At 39.1% G+C, this 14,866-nt stretch overlaps 2 protein-coding genes across 2 annotated transcripts in view; both read left to right on the top strand.

Moving 5' to 3' along the window:
- Positions 1–3,793, top strand: part of LOC126381481 (uncharacterized) — a 51,858-nt gene extending 48,065 nt beyond the window's left edge. Inside the window, exons 4-7 of the mRNA XM_050030970.1 lie at positions 835–988; positions 1,175–1,389; positions 1,873–1,986; positions 2,192–3,793. Coding sequence (XP_049886927.1) covers positions 835–988; positions 1,175–1,389; positions 1,873–1,986; positions 2,192–2,422 — 714 coding nt within the window. The 3' untranslated portion in view covers positions 2,423–3,793. The remainder of the gene's footprint in view (positions 1–834; positions 989–1,174; positions 1,390–1,872; positions 1,987–2,191) is intronic.
- An 8,931-nt stretch (positions 3,794–12,724) lies between these two features.
- LOC126381460 (zinc finger protein GLIS2-like) lies at positions 12,725–14,854 on the top strand. Its single transcript, XM_050030940.1, has 4 exons — positions 12,725–12,937; positions 13,148–13,365; positions 13,733–13,880; positions 14,085–14,854. Exons 1-4 carry the CDS (start codon positions 12,809–12,811, stop codon positions 14,820–14,822), a joined length of 1,233 nt encoding a protein of 410 aa, XP_049886897.1. The 5' UTR covers positions 12,725–12,808; the 3' UTR covers positions 14,823–14,854.
- The last annotated feature ends 12 nt before the right edge of the window (positions 14,855–14,866 follow it).

The raw sequence follows: 14,866 nt of genomic DNA, 5'->3' as shown, positions 1-14,866 counted from the left end.
TTGAAAGGTTACAGAGAACAGTGAACGCGTGGGCAGTTATTTTAATAATATACAGCGTTAAGTTCCGAAATCCCAACTCGTTCAGAATATAATTATGAGTTTGTCACTATTTACAAAATCAAAGTCAGTAAGTACTTTAATTTCTTTAGTCACCTATTCAAGGTACTTATCATCACATCACTAATTTAAGAGCAACGCTCTTGTCGGTGTAGCATTCTCCACGGTACTTTTTAGGGAAAATAGGGCAGTGGTTTCCCTCTTGCCTTCCACCGCAATGTGCTCAAAGATATGTAAAAGATAATGAAGTTTGACGAGGCATGAAAGGACTGCACAGTTCGAGACACCTAATGATTGGTAGACTCCAGTAACCTTGCAAGGAGTATGTCCATATATCAATTATGTGTATCATTAAATATATCCGGTGACCACGATCCTCAGTAACGAAGGGCCGAGAGTAACGAGAGCCACGGTGTCTTGAGATCGGGTTCCTTTTAAATCTACGATAGATTATTGCTCCTCTTGCCCATGAGACGTTTATGCCCTCGGCCAGATACCTTTAAGCTCTACAATCGTAAGAATACCATAAAATAGACGACGCCTCCACATATTTGTGTTTAATACTCATAAAACAAGAAAATGTTGATGAACGTATGTGGTTTCGAAGATTTTTGGAACTATTAGTCAGGACTCAGGAGTCATTCCAAATGATCTCGCGTATTATTCACTCTTACAAACAGAAACATCACCTCAGTTGGCTGAGGTCTAATGTGTGTCATCGCAAATTAAAAAATTAAATAGAGGACATATAAAAACAAAAACATTGCTTGTTTCCAGGAGTTGCGTCACCTGTTCAACATCACGACCCTGTCGGCGGCGGCGATGCCCGCTGACGAGGAAGTGCCAGAGTTCACCAAGCATGCTGTGCCGCTGGCTCATGACCTCACCAACCTCTCGCGAATGCTGCTTCAGGCACTTGCCTATGCTTTTGGTAAGGATCTTCTTAAGCGAAGAGCAAATGTTCTGAAGGAGCGTGATTGGTCTAACTGATTTGCAATTCACAAACCAAAGAAAAGAAATTGAAACGATTTCTTATTTACCAAGATTATTCATGGTTTTAGACGGTCGTCTGTGTCAACGAACGTTGTAACTGACAAAACAATGTCTCAATTTTCAGGTCTACCCCCTGCGACCCTGCTGAACTGCCACTCCGGGATGCTGAAGAGCGACGGCACCAACAAGTCGACGATGCGCCTGTTGTACTATCCCCCGGTGCCTCCGGAGGACGAGGGTCCCTGCTGCGGTGGAGGCACGCCCTACACGCGGTGCGGTGCTCACGCAGACTACGGCACCTTCACTCTCCTCGCGCAGGACTCTGAGGGCGGGCTTGAGGTGAGATATAGGTATCTCACCCAGGGTTGAGGTCTCAATCCCGAGTCTGAGTCTCTGAGTCCAATGCGTAATGTTTAGTGACGTACTCACTAAACTATCGTAGGTAATGAAACCATTTCACATTTATGTAAGTAAAATTTCTTCAGTTTCTGATGTGATATGTAGTTTAGGTGTAAGTAGCTTCCATTACTATCTCAAGGTATCGTGCTAAGGAAAACAATGCGAACTGTTAGCTGATCTGGAAATTCCGATGCACGAAAAATGTAGAAGAAAATTGTGTTTAAAAAGAAACTGACAGTAGACTGTAGGTTAACGTGTCAAAACTGATTTTTAGAGAAGATTCATGTCCAAAATAGGAGAGAGACCACTAGAAGAAGAAAAACCAAGTGTGTGACATTCATTATAGCAGAATCTATCAAATGACAGCACGTTTCCAAATATAAATAAAAGTGCACTAATTTGTTTCTTCCGTGCATTTTTCAGGTGAAGTTGAACGGCAGTGAGAAGTGGCAGTCTGTGGGACACCTACCAGGTGCCATCCTCGTTCAGACGGGCGAACTTCTCGCCAACTGGACCACCGACATCCTGCCCGCTCTTGTAAGTATCCATCATCTTGAGGTGTATATGCTGTACTGTCACATAATCTAAACAACAATAGATTATACCTACTTGACTCTTTACGGAAAGAAAATAATCATAGCGGAACCTGACTATAAAAGTCGTCGAGTTTTTGTTTATAAGTCCGTAATATAAACCAATTATGTCTTATTATTAACATGAAAATTATTCATACCTGTTTCAGATGCACCGCGTAGTGGTACCGTCCGGCGCGTACGCCCGTGCTCGCGCGCGTCATTGCGTCGCGTTTTTCTGCCACCCCGACAACGACGCGAAGCTGCCGACGCTGCCCCTACGCGCGGCGCCCGCGCCCCCGCCGCCCGTGTTCACCCCGCACACTCACCTCACGCTGCACCACCGCCTGCTCAACGCGGCCCATCACCTCCAGAAGCGGTTCCGGGAGACGTACGCGTGACTAGTGCGCGGCGGTGACAAGCGCGCGTACGATTTCGCCGCTACGCGTTAACAGCTGACACCGCTATACGAAAATATAAACGACGAAGAAAACTAAATCTTCGTCAGAAACTAGAGAAACTAGTTAAATTAATATTGGCAATCGGCTTGTACCAGCCCAGTAATTATAATAAAACCGTCGTTTGCACAAAAGACGAACTTGTATCGTGAATCGATTGGTCTCCCTTAACTTGGCAGACAGTGGGCCGGATTAGAATAGGCTATGTCTAACTAGCATTTACACGAAGCATTTTGTACTTATTTGCAGTTAAAGTGGTATCCTGTTCAATAATAAAGACATGAAGTGTCTTTCTTCTACCAACGTGTATTGTAGTCTATATCAGCTGATTAGACTACTAAGTTTCTTTAACGACAAGACTCGTTTAATCATTCCCATGGCATTTCCCGTGTTGCGGAGTCCCAATGAGTAATTTTTCGCATTTTGAGCGATTTTTTTCCTTCTTTTACATGTTTGGTCATTTTAATATAGTTGTTTAGCAATTAGCGACGTGCATACGATTTTTTACTATAGTATTTTGCTTTTTATAACCCTATTGTATTGCTTCCTCATTATCTGTATCTTATTGTTAGTATAAATTATTGTTTATTATTATCGTATTTATTGTGCTGTTCTGTCACAGCTACTTACTACACTTAAAAGTAAATCGTGTGATGACTTTATTAGCTCAATTTTAGTCCGTGTACCTACTTAAGTATACGATTGTGTTCGTGCATCGAAATTTTTATATTATTATAGATAATTAATTAGAAATGACAACGTCATTTAACAGTACTTAATTGACAGTCAATATTAACTTGCCTCGATTGTGAACATGACAGATTTTGATATCTACTTAATTGGTAATGATGATACTTAATTGCGTATTGAAATAAGGTTTAAAGTACACACTAATAATTCTATACCGTCTTGTAAAGTTCATGGTTAAAGAAGACAAAGCATTTTAGTTCCCACGTCATAAAAATAACTTAGATATAATGTATGCCTATTACAGTCCTACAATCTATTAAGTACTTTGTCTTATTTTACCATGACCAACTTGCTTTTTCGCCACATGTTGTTCTAAAAATCACTACGCATGGTCAGATAACTTTATGGTGTTACCTTAAATTAAATTACTTACTTTTTAAAAAGAGATCTCTAAAAAAGCAGTTACTATATAGGCATGGTTTTACGTTATCTATTAATTGGCATTGTAAACTAGTGTTTCGTCCAATGACATTATAGTACCTCTTTACATTGTTCTTGTTGCAATATTGTGTTTCTTAATCTTGACTTTTTATGAATAAATAAATGCGCTGATTACTTAAGCAATTTTACATTTTATTTATAACCCTCATGCATGCAGACCAGCCGAACGCAACGCGATAAATAGGTACATAAATTCTATTAACTCAAATATCTAATCTGCTAGTAAGTATCGATACAAATAAGTATAATAAATAAGTAAGACTTATGTAACCTAATGGTTACAGCCAAAAATATATATTATATACAGAGATTAACCACTCTGTATATATTTGGCTTATTATATTCTATACTCTATTTGGCCTGAAACCTACCTATATAATCAAACTACGTACTTACTACAAAAACTATACTAATGCTTGTGAAAAAAATATTACTTATGAATACTGCTTATGAATATTTTAATACCTTAACGAAACAACGGAAAGTACTTTTAAGAATACGAGTGAACTTTAAGTAATAGATACCCAAAAAATCATGAGTAAATCCCAGAAAGACTCCTTATGAAACAGCGCATTAATGGTTCTTAGAAATATTTGCTTAGAATTTTCACCAAGGCGTTTTAAACATTCAGGAGAAATTACACTAAAAAGATTTAATTTAAATATAATAATTAATATTCAAACTGGCATCTCATACTAAAAAATGGTCTTGGATACCACATTTAAATGCGAAAAGAATAATCTTTTATTTTTAAATTTAAATGGTGGACACAACTATTTTCGCTTCTGGATGAGGCCGTGTTAAATGATTATTTGAGATATCATACATATTCATAGATGTATTCCTTTATAATATAATTATAAAAATATTCCTTTTTTAATATTTTATAAAATAACACATCAGATAAAGTCGTAGGAGGGGTTCCAGAGGATAAAAAAAACTATCTATTGTGGACAACGAAACTCTGTTGGGGGGACATTGTGGTAACCACCGTGCGGCCACGGGCGTACGACTATTTTAATTTCGCCGCGGCATAATCGCGGCGGCTATTTTAGAGTTTTTATTTTGGCGTAGTTCGCGTGTGGTCGGCAGCACTGATCTTTTGGCGGGAAACTACGTCACAGTTTGTGCTCGTGGCCGTCGGTGCAGCCGCTGCCACTTCTGGCTGCACCCTCTTCAGTTGTGTAAAAAAATAAAGTGTCAAAAGGATTATTTCAAAAAGGGCGGGAACAAAAAATGGTAAGTGGCCATGCCATGTGTATTATGCGTCAGCCATGGTACAACAAAGGGCGTAGTGTTACTTTATAATAACATGGCGTTAACTTGTTGTCAATAAGATTGTTCATCATTGGTTTTGTAAATAACCCTAGCAAGCCCTGACAGTAGGGTTGGTGGGGTCCGTGGGCAGTCTTCGACCTACAACCCACACTAAAGAAAGAGTCTTACTTCCCTCTTATTCATAATGTACAGAGACGGCGTATTATTTTGGACACTCTGTAAATATTATTAATTTAGAAAAAAGAATCTGAAACCTAATCTGAAAGACCCGTAAAATTGAAATTAATTAAAACATAACGCAAGCTCACGGCTAATTTGGGATATTTAAGACCCAAATTGGGGTAGTGAGAAATGCATCCAAGTGTATGATGAACTAAGTATCCATGACAGAATACTTATACTGAAAGTAGCCACACTTCAGCACGAATTAAAGTATAAAGCTGCTATTGTGATTTTTAGGTATCTTACCTACCTATAATATTAAGCCACTTTTCCACCCAAGTATTAATTCTTAATTCATCAAACTGAGTGGTAATGCGGATTAGCAGCCGCTTTTCAGACTGCATAGTACTCCGCTTTTCTTACCATCAAGCCTAACGAGTCTAAGCTATCGTATTGATAGATTTATCAACGACTACGTGACGAAAACCCTCGTCATTGTTTCGAAATTGTTTAGTCACTCTAATAACTGACGACAGTCTCAAATCCTCGGTGACCAAATGCCACTCATAGACCGCATGATCCGCGACATGGCTAGGACGTCTGCTGACTTCGCAACCGCCCGATGACTTTCACGCGGTCCCCGTATGACCGTCAATGCGGCATCCATGCCCAGACGGAGATTAGCCCTTATCTGCCTTATCATATCAGTCATAATCAAACACACGCTCACTCGGAACTTGTAACCGGTAAAAACTGCCTTACAATCCAAATTCTATTTGCAAAAATTGATAGTGTGAAATTTCTTTAATAGTGGAAAATTTTGTAATCATGGGTTTAAACCATCTGGTGTACATCGATATATAAATAAAAATGTTGATTATTTATCAACATGTAATTCACTTTGCAATTTTTATCATGTGTGGCGTACAAGAGGTGAATGATAGAGCCGGAAGTAATCGGTCACTTGTTAAATTAAATATCCAGTTTAATATAACCTCCTGAATGAGCTACGTAAAGTCAATTAAACATCATATTATAATAAAATTTGTTAAAGCTACATTTTAAATAAGTACCCAGTAGTATTTTAAGTAAGTAATGTGGCTCTGCCCACCCCATTAGGGATTACGGGCGTGAGTTTATGTATGTATGTATGTATGTATGTTAAATAAGTACAGTACCGACAGTCGAACAGCTACATAATAATAATTCATCTCTCGAAGGGACGTGGGCCTATGGAAATTAAAACACTTCATATCACGCTGCTTCGGAGGGCACGTTAAGCTGTTGGTCCCGGCTATTAGCCGTAAAAACACCTCCACCAACCCGCATTGGAGCAGCGTGGTGGAGTATGCTCCAAAACCCCCGACTTAACCCAATTATTATAATACACTTATTTTTAAGTCTTTCTAAAAAAGAGTTGATATCTCGAGAAATCGGCAATAGATATACTTAAGTACCTAAACAATGAATATGGATGTTTACAGTTTTTTCCTAACGTGTCTGTTTCTCGAAGATATACTTAAATGTAGCGATAATAATTTTACCATAATACATAACCGAGGAATATCCGCTGATCCTGGCAGAATTGTCCCTGTTGACAGAAGCCATTTAGGAAAAAAATACTGAGGTAGATGATCAACCTCAGCAACCCTGTCAAGAATATTATTGACCCGCCAAAGGCCATGTCTGTACTGCGTCGGTAAATCGTATTAATTACTTACTTCCAAACATGTTTTTACGCATTTTCGTAACGACAAAAGGTAAAACCACCCAAGACGTGAAATAACTTACAATAACTTTGTAAATCTCAATGCACACAGACTTAATTCTATTTTAATAGGCGCATACGTACATATTCAAAAAGTAAGTTATTTCCACCTTTAAGTGCATTAAAATGAAGCTTAACCTGTTGAGAACCTCATGATACTTGGTTATAGAAAAATATTTCGGCACCATCAAGCGGATGACGCGCAAATTATCTATATATTTAAAAATTAGACAGTACGGCGCATAATTTACCGGTAGCTATGCCTAAATTGGATAGATTACACTGAATACTTTTATTTCAATATAGTTTATTTTTTTATGTTTTAATGTTATTAAAAACCACGAAAAATGCTTTTACAAGTCACACACGTCAAAGAATGATCCGGAATAATCATTAAATGAGTCAAAATTTCTTTTCGTTCAGACCCGTAGTATCATCTGTGATACCCTCTATTTTAGGCTTCTGGTGGGGGTAATTTTCCTTTATCGCCCATGATTCTAGGTGTTTGTACTCCATAGGTTTTGATTACCCTGCGAAATGTTGAAAATAAGTCTTAAATGGATATCTTGGTATGGTATCTTTAGATCAGGCATACATTCAACAATTTTAAAAAAATCGAAAATTCAAAATTGGCTTACATAGTTAGCGCTTTTTGAACGTCAAAGATTAAATTACATATGTATATTGTAATTAGCTGTAAAACTACTACCACATCATAAGCTGTATCGCTGAGGGAAAGACGTGGCCAGAAAGCTCCCAGCACAGGGTAGCTACTGTTTCATGTTTTCCTTTCTTTTTTTAAGTCCAGTTTGTATTACATAATTATTACATAACGTCAACCTGATGCCTCCACTTTCAAGGAAAAAGGATCCTGACAAACGGACGGCCAACAATGATATCCTACAAGGGTTCCGTTTTTACACTAAAAACCAACATTATCGCGACGTATCTAATTAACGAGGATTATAAATTTATAATACGTCACGGCCCTAAATCCAATCAATGGTCTAATAATGTCACCTTCATGCTCAGATTGCAGGCTTATCAATTATTACATCCTTACAGACGGCACGTGAATAGATATAATATGTAGTAGTTATATCTAGGTACGTGGATATCTAATAGTGGGTATTGACGTGTCGATGTCTAGACATCTATCGAACCAGATTACCCTAATCTGCCTTATCGAAATTTTGCAACATTCTATTAATCCCCCGCGTTCTTGCTTCTATTTTTTTAAAAGTTATAGAAAAAAAGTTTTTTAGAAGTTATAGAAGAAAATCAATATAAGAAAATTGCAAAATATTTCTAATCACACACTTCGCAATGTGCATCGAATTGTCATTTATTGTAAGTTTTATGAAATAGGTACGTGTTAGTATCCAAACAAAAATCCAGCATTGTTTTAAGTTTACGCGGTTATCATCACAATTAAAACGCACAATAACGGGTTCGGGGTCATCCCGTGATCATGGCACTTGCAACAGTGTCGAAATATCGGGAGTCTCATATCCCTACTTTAAACGCGGTAAGATCCCGTTATTATGTGTTTTAATTAAAAATCCAGCAAACTGGAGATTGCTACTACAATTAGGTACCTACTATTACCTACGTCTCCCTCTGACGTCATCATCAGTGTCCAATAAATAATACCTAAAACACTCCTCATGTAGGTACCTAATACTAAAGACAAAGGTGTCCTATACACCTACTATACTATATAGTATAGGTTAGTCACTCTAAGTAGTTTTAGGTAATTAACTAAATTCTAATCACTTTAAACTCATTGACATGTAATTATCAATGTAAAACGTGCCACTTGTAATACAGTCTCTACCCGGAATATTCCTAATAATATGATATCATCTCTCTCTCCTCAAGTGATAAAAAACACATACAAACATAATATAACATAGCATCACGCCTATATACCCAAAGGGGTAGGCAGAGGTGTATTGTATATACACACACTCCTCGCCAGTTATGTTTAAGTCCCATGTAATAAGGGCCTATTGCCATTAACCGGGCACAAGTTCTACAAAACTACGTGATTTCAATTATCTATGATTCAAACATGAATTCAAACTTATAAAAGACGAATTCAAAGGTTTAGAGCCCGTGACACTAATGTAAAGCACGCGAGATTACGGTGGAAAAAAAAACTTATTAGATATTATGGGGAACGAGGCAACAGCGCCAAGTTAGCAAACTACTCATTACCTGAGACATGTGTCTTTCCAATTTTACCAGTTGGTAAAGTATTGAATACCTCACAACTTTCAAATTTGGAATTTCTGTCAGGATTTAATAGACCAAAAAACACGAGTGATTGGTACCAATCCACTACAAACCCCAGCGGATCGCGCGCGATTAGCTTCCCCTTTTTCTACAGAACGCCTGTAAGTTGTGAGAAAGTGCAGTAGTTTTTGGCGGATGTGACGTTCGTTATGTAAAAATTGACGATTCAAAGTGTTACTATAGTACCTACAGAATAAAGATACTTTTGAATTTTGAATTTCATGAGAGCCTAGCTCAAATGCTTGCGTTAATACATAAAATGGAAACGAAAATAATTTTTGGATAGACCCTCTAGACCACAAGCTTTAAGCTACTATATGTAAAGTGGGCGTCGTACGGCTGATGATGATGATGATGTAAAGAAAAACTTTTAAAACCTACCTATCAGAATTTCGCAATATTATTTAGAAATTGAAGCGATAGAAATTATAGCGATGACGAAATATAGCTGCTGTGTGGTGTGTCTGATAGCTGAAGCTGGTTCGATCCGGCGCGAGTGAACTGACCGCCTGCCCCCGCCGGACCGATAGCCGTAAACACCGACTAGCGAACTCAAGAGGAAAACAACATCATAGTCTGTATCCACGAGTTACTTAGACAAACATGTCCAAAGTCCTAATATGTATAGGTATAAGTCTGGGGAAACGATTGATCACTGAAAAAAGGAACGGTACGACATGACTGCCAAATTTTTTAAGTTAGAACACCTAGAACGTCTAGTTTTTCATGTACTGTGCCCATCATAAATAGCCTATACTATACGTCCCACTGCTGGGCACAGGCCTCCTCTCAATCAACCGGAGAGGGTATGGAGCATACTCCACCACGCTGCTCCACTGCGGGTTGGTGGAGGTGTTTTTACGGCTAATAGCCGGGGCCAACGGCTTAACGTGCCCTCCGAAGCACGGAATCAATTTACTTTTTCGGACAATCAGGTGATTCAAGCCTGTAAGGCCTTACCAAACAAAGGACAGTCTCACAAAGTGATTTCGACAATGTCCCCATCGGGAATCGAACCCGGACCTCCAGATCGTGAGCCTAACGCTCTTACCACTAGACCACGGAGGCTGTTCCCATCAATGAGGATAAAAACTGCCTATTTCTCCCATCAGGTGTCGCTACTGTTCAGACCCCATACTATTTGAGTAAATAAACACATCGTTTTGGTTATATTTATTCCCTAAAGATCAGAAAGAGAAAACTTAGAAAAACTTATTTTCAATAAAAACTGCCTTTTTCCAACTGGCTGCTTTCTTTTTCGTAACTCATCCTTCTGACGGGATACGCTCCTCGTTGGTCCACATTTTATACAATTTGTTACGAATTTTCTCACTTATATTGATGACATAAAACTCTCCAGATTATGCAATTTTGGGCCAAGCGGCGCTCCTCACAAATCATATCAATAAGAAAGTGCTCTTCGTCTCGCCATCTTTCTAGAAGCGGCCAATAAATTATTATAATAAAATGATTCCAATTAATCAAGCCATTACCGAGGACTGTACCATTTGTTTTGTACAGGCATCCATTAAGTTAATTATTGCGTTGAGGAGCTAGAGACGACAACACGGATGATAAGCGAACCGGCTGGAACCGGCGCACGCGCCGCCGCTCGGCCGCAGGGGGCCGTGCGCGCGCACACACGCGCATGTGCGCACTGACGACCACGCAACACACTCACACTACTAAACCACTGATAACGCTGGACACTCTTTAAATAAGTAATTAAATGACGCAGAACTTTGCGATTAATTTCTTGTAGATCTAGGACTTAGGAGAAATTGTACTCGGTAACTATCATTGTCGGTAACGTTGCATTTGCAACGCTAAATAAGGTTTAGCTAAGTTCCCACTTAATTGTCAATCAGTAGTTCATTTCAGTGAAAATGCACTTGTAATCCTCAACATGCCAATTACTTCCAGGATTGCTCGTGTTCATTTAAACCACAAAATTGAAACGGAAAAGCGATATCGTCGATAAGTATACCTACTTTAAGGAAGCACTTTAAAAACGATAAAAATCTTTCAAGATTTGCCCCCATCTGTTTTGCACGTGGAATCACAGTACATCGAGAAAATTTTCCAACGGCCTAGCAGATATGGTTTTATCTTTAAATCAATGAAGTTCTGAATATGAAATTCTCGAGTATGATTGACTTTACACGAGGAGAACTGAGGTATACCTATTGTAACCCTGTCATTAAATCTGCGCACTGTTAATAAAAGTAAAAATAATGTTGATCCGCTGTGTATAATACTTTCCTTGTAGGTACTGATCACGATAGAGTTCATTGTCGAACAGAAAAATTACATTAGCTCTTTCCTTAGCATTAGTCTTTGGCCAAACCAGAGGTGATCGCGGACGGCAATATCTGGTAAGGTATCGCGGGCAGCCCATCCGCCTGTTAACATACTAGGAAGTTTCATGTGTAGTCTGAAGGTTACAAGTACAGTTTATCAATCTACTTGACAAAAATAATTTTAATGAGTTAAAAATAACTGTTATCCGCGTAAACAAGTACTATCTTATTCCCAAAATCACACTTGTGTTTTTCTTGTTGATTATATTTATTTTTGACAAAACGATCTATTAACCACCATTACTAAACACATCGGTACCTAGATTACGCAAACGTGGCGCAAACGATTGTTATCGATGAAATGGAATCGATTCTTATCTTGATATCTATAGTCTGAGTCCGGTTGGCAGGACTTTAGCCTGAAGGCTCAGCTGAAGGTGACGTAGCGTCTAGTTTCTAGTCGATGTGTGATAGATATGATCTACGAGATCTGGGGGTAAAAAGCCATATTGACGCAATTCACCTTAAAAAGCAATATTGCTATTTGACATTTGTCGACATTGCGCATTTATTTTTATTTGCGCAAATGTCAAATTACAAACATTGCTTTTTGAGATGAATTGCTTCAATGTGGCCTTTTAGACCCCCTGATGAGTATGTTACATCATCATGTGACACCTAAGTAACGAGTAACCTATTGCTCTCGGCAAGAGGTTACTAAATACAATGTTATATTGCATTGCATAATAAGGAGAGAAATGTATTTTTTTTTTTCAAAAGTTAGATAATCGCAATGTTAAGAAACATTACACAGTCTGTAGATTCAAATGAAGACATAAGATCCAGTAAGGGGTCGCTTCATACCACCGGCGTATCAGTCACCTCTGAACCGGGGCCTATCGCACCGGTATTAACCGGCCCTCGGCCGCCACGGGCGGCTTCTGATAACGCTCCACTCACAGTTGCCAATGAACACACAAACAAAGAATATTTACACCAAAATGGACCTTATTCGTAAGAACCACCACTTGCGTGCCGAAAAAATTGTGGATTAATTGTACCATGCAGTTAACTGCAATCAAAACAGTCTCTTTGGAAAATAATAAATATTTTCTGAAGCAACATTCTTTGTAGAATGACGTAGTACAGTATCTAGATTCGCAGAAGCAAGCGCCGCGAGCTGGAAATAAATGGCTTGTTCGCGGGGGATTCGTCCACTCCTTATCAATGCCGAGACGTTTTATAAGTAAGCGGCGCGGGCGTTAGGCATCATTGTCCATTGCGAGCGCGCAGTGAACGTACGAATTTTGGTGATTAGTGAAGTGAATCACGATGTTGGTGTTTCCGCAATGGAGACGTGAGTTGCCGGAGGAGGCGTGCAGGACACCTCGGTGGATGCCTGCTGAGCGTTTCGCGCCCTATCTCGCGAGACCTATCGCCCTACCACCCTTACCGCCTCAGGTGCGAAGTGAATCCAGAAGCATTTTTAAGCAAAATTAATAGTTTAAAAAAATATAATTATTCGAAAAAAGTTTATCCATTTTAAAATTTGTTATAAAAAAAAACAATTTATAATTCAAATACTAGTTTGAAAATCCACCCCATTTTAAAAACACAAAATATCCATAATTCCCTTAAAATGCAAACACCTAACAAAAAATATCTTTACAGATCGACGATGAGGATTCTTCGGGCGGGTCATCCCCCGAGCGCAACACAAGCGAGGGCGAGGGCGAGTCGTGCGGGTGGAGGGGGTGCGGCGCGCGTTACCCCAGCATCGCGCGCCTGTCCGCGCATGTGGCACGCGTACATGCGCTCGCGCACAGCGACGGACTCTTCTACTGCGGCTGGAAGGGCTGCGGCCGCCCGCAAAGAGGTTTCAATGCACGGTTAGTTCACATCTATTGCATCTATTTAGTAGGGTTTGTGTATGTTTACACATACATTACTGCTATCCTTATTGCATTGGATTCCTATTCTTTTCTCTTGTCATTTTGTTTACTTAAAATAATGAATTCAAAGTTTTTATAGTAAATTCTGAAATGAAAGTAATAATAAATTTAAACAAAAAAATATTTGTTTACCGTTATACTGGTAATAAAATCTGTAATAGAATCAGTCACCATATGCCCTCTTCTAGTGCAACGAACCTTATCACAAATCTGTTTCAATGCAGCGGAATAAACAGTGCAGTATATAAGTATACAAATAAGTAAATAATCAAAATGTAATAAAGAATATTTTGTTTGTCAACAGGTATAAAATGCTAGTGCATGTACGCACACATACAAATGAGCGGCCTCACACTTGCAACCAATGCCACAAGAGTTTCTCTCGGGCTGAAAATCTGAAAATACATCTCAGATCACATTCGGGAGAGAAGCCATACATCTGTCCCTATGAGGTAGGTTGTACTTACAGGCACAGTCGGTATTAAGTTGGCAGATGTTTTTTAAGTTATGCTCACGTATAAAATGTCCAACATTTTTGTTTAAAAAATATTATTATCATTACAACTTGCAATATAATTTACTGTCATCATCTCCCTGCGTTATCTCGTCTATCAGAATAAACATACAACTCATGTTAGTTGTTTGTTTGCCAACAGGGTTGCGGCAAAGCGTACTCAAACTCAAGCGACAGATTCAAGCACACCCGCACACACACAGTCGACAAGCCTTACTGCTGCAAAGTACCTGGATGCAACAAGCGCTACACCGACCCTTCTAGCCTCAGAAAGCACGTGAAGACTTACAAACACTTTGCTACTGAAGAAGCTGCTAAAAGGGAGTCTTCGGACGAAGTTCATAGTTCTGAAGCCTTTTCTCCGCTGAGGGAAAGCAACTCTACTTATACACACTTAGAATCCGTATCGCCATTGCACGGAAGATTAGCATACAGTCCACCAAGACCTACTTTATCGCCTACGACCCCTTACAACTCCGTCCTATCTTTGTCCGAACCAGCGATGCCTTCAATCGCTTACTCCTCCCACAGTCAAATGCCTTACTTTCCGCCGGTCGAACCCATGTACTCTCTAAGAGTCCCGCATCCTGAAATGTCTTACCTGGAATACACGCAGATGTACGAACACGCGTATAGAAATTACTACACCAACAACGCCCACTACCCAGTACTGAGGCCGACGGTCATTGAAAAGGTGTTCAATTACGAAGAAAAACCTCAGATTGATGACGTCATCATGGTAGAAGAAAAAGAAGAGCCGAAATATGCTCCCGTGGAAGAAATGCCTTTAAACTTATGCTCCAAAAGATTGGAATGTAAACCTATTGAAGAACTAGTCAGACGCACAGACTTGCCATTAGATTTAAGCACTAAAAGTTAGTTTCTATTTGTAAATAAATTATTTAAACTTAACTTTTTTGATCT

This window comes from Pectinophora gossypiella, chromosome 3, assembly GCF_024362695.1.
Source record: "Pectinophora gossypiella chromosome 3, ilPecGoss1.1, whole genome shotgun sequence".
Classification (NCBI taxonomy): domain Eukaryota; kingdom Metazoa; phylum Arthropoda; class Insecta; order Lepidoptera; family Gelechiidae; genus Pectinophora; species Pectinophora gossypiella.
This window is presented reverse-complemented; position numbering and strand designations above follow the sequence as displayed.

Excerpts from the sequence above, each read along its gene's own strand:
- LOC126381460 (XM_050030940.1), top strand. The coding sequence starts at position 12,809 with ATGTTGGTGTTTCCGCAATGGAGACGTGAGTTGCCGGAGGAGGCGTGC. Across the intron at positions 13,366-13,732 it reads CAAAGAGGTTTCAATGCACG|GTATAAAATGCTAGTGCATG; the intron begins GTTAGTTCACAT and ends GTTTGTCAACAG. Across the intron at positions 13,881-14,084 it reads CATACATCTGTCCCTATGAG|GGTTGCGGCAAAGCGTACTC; the intron begins GTAGGTTGTACT and ends GTTTGCCAACAG.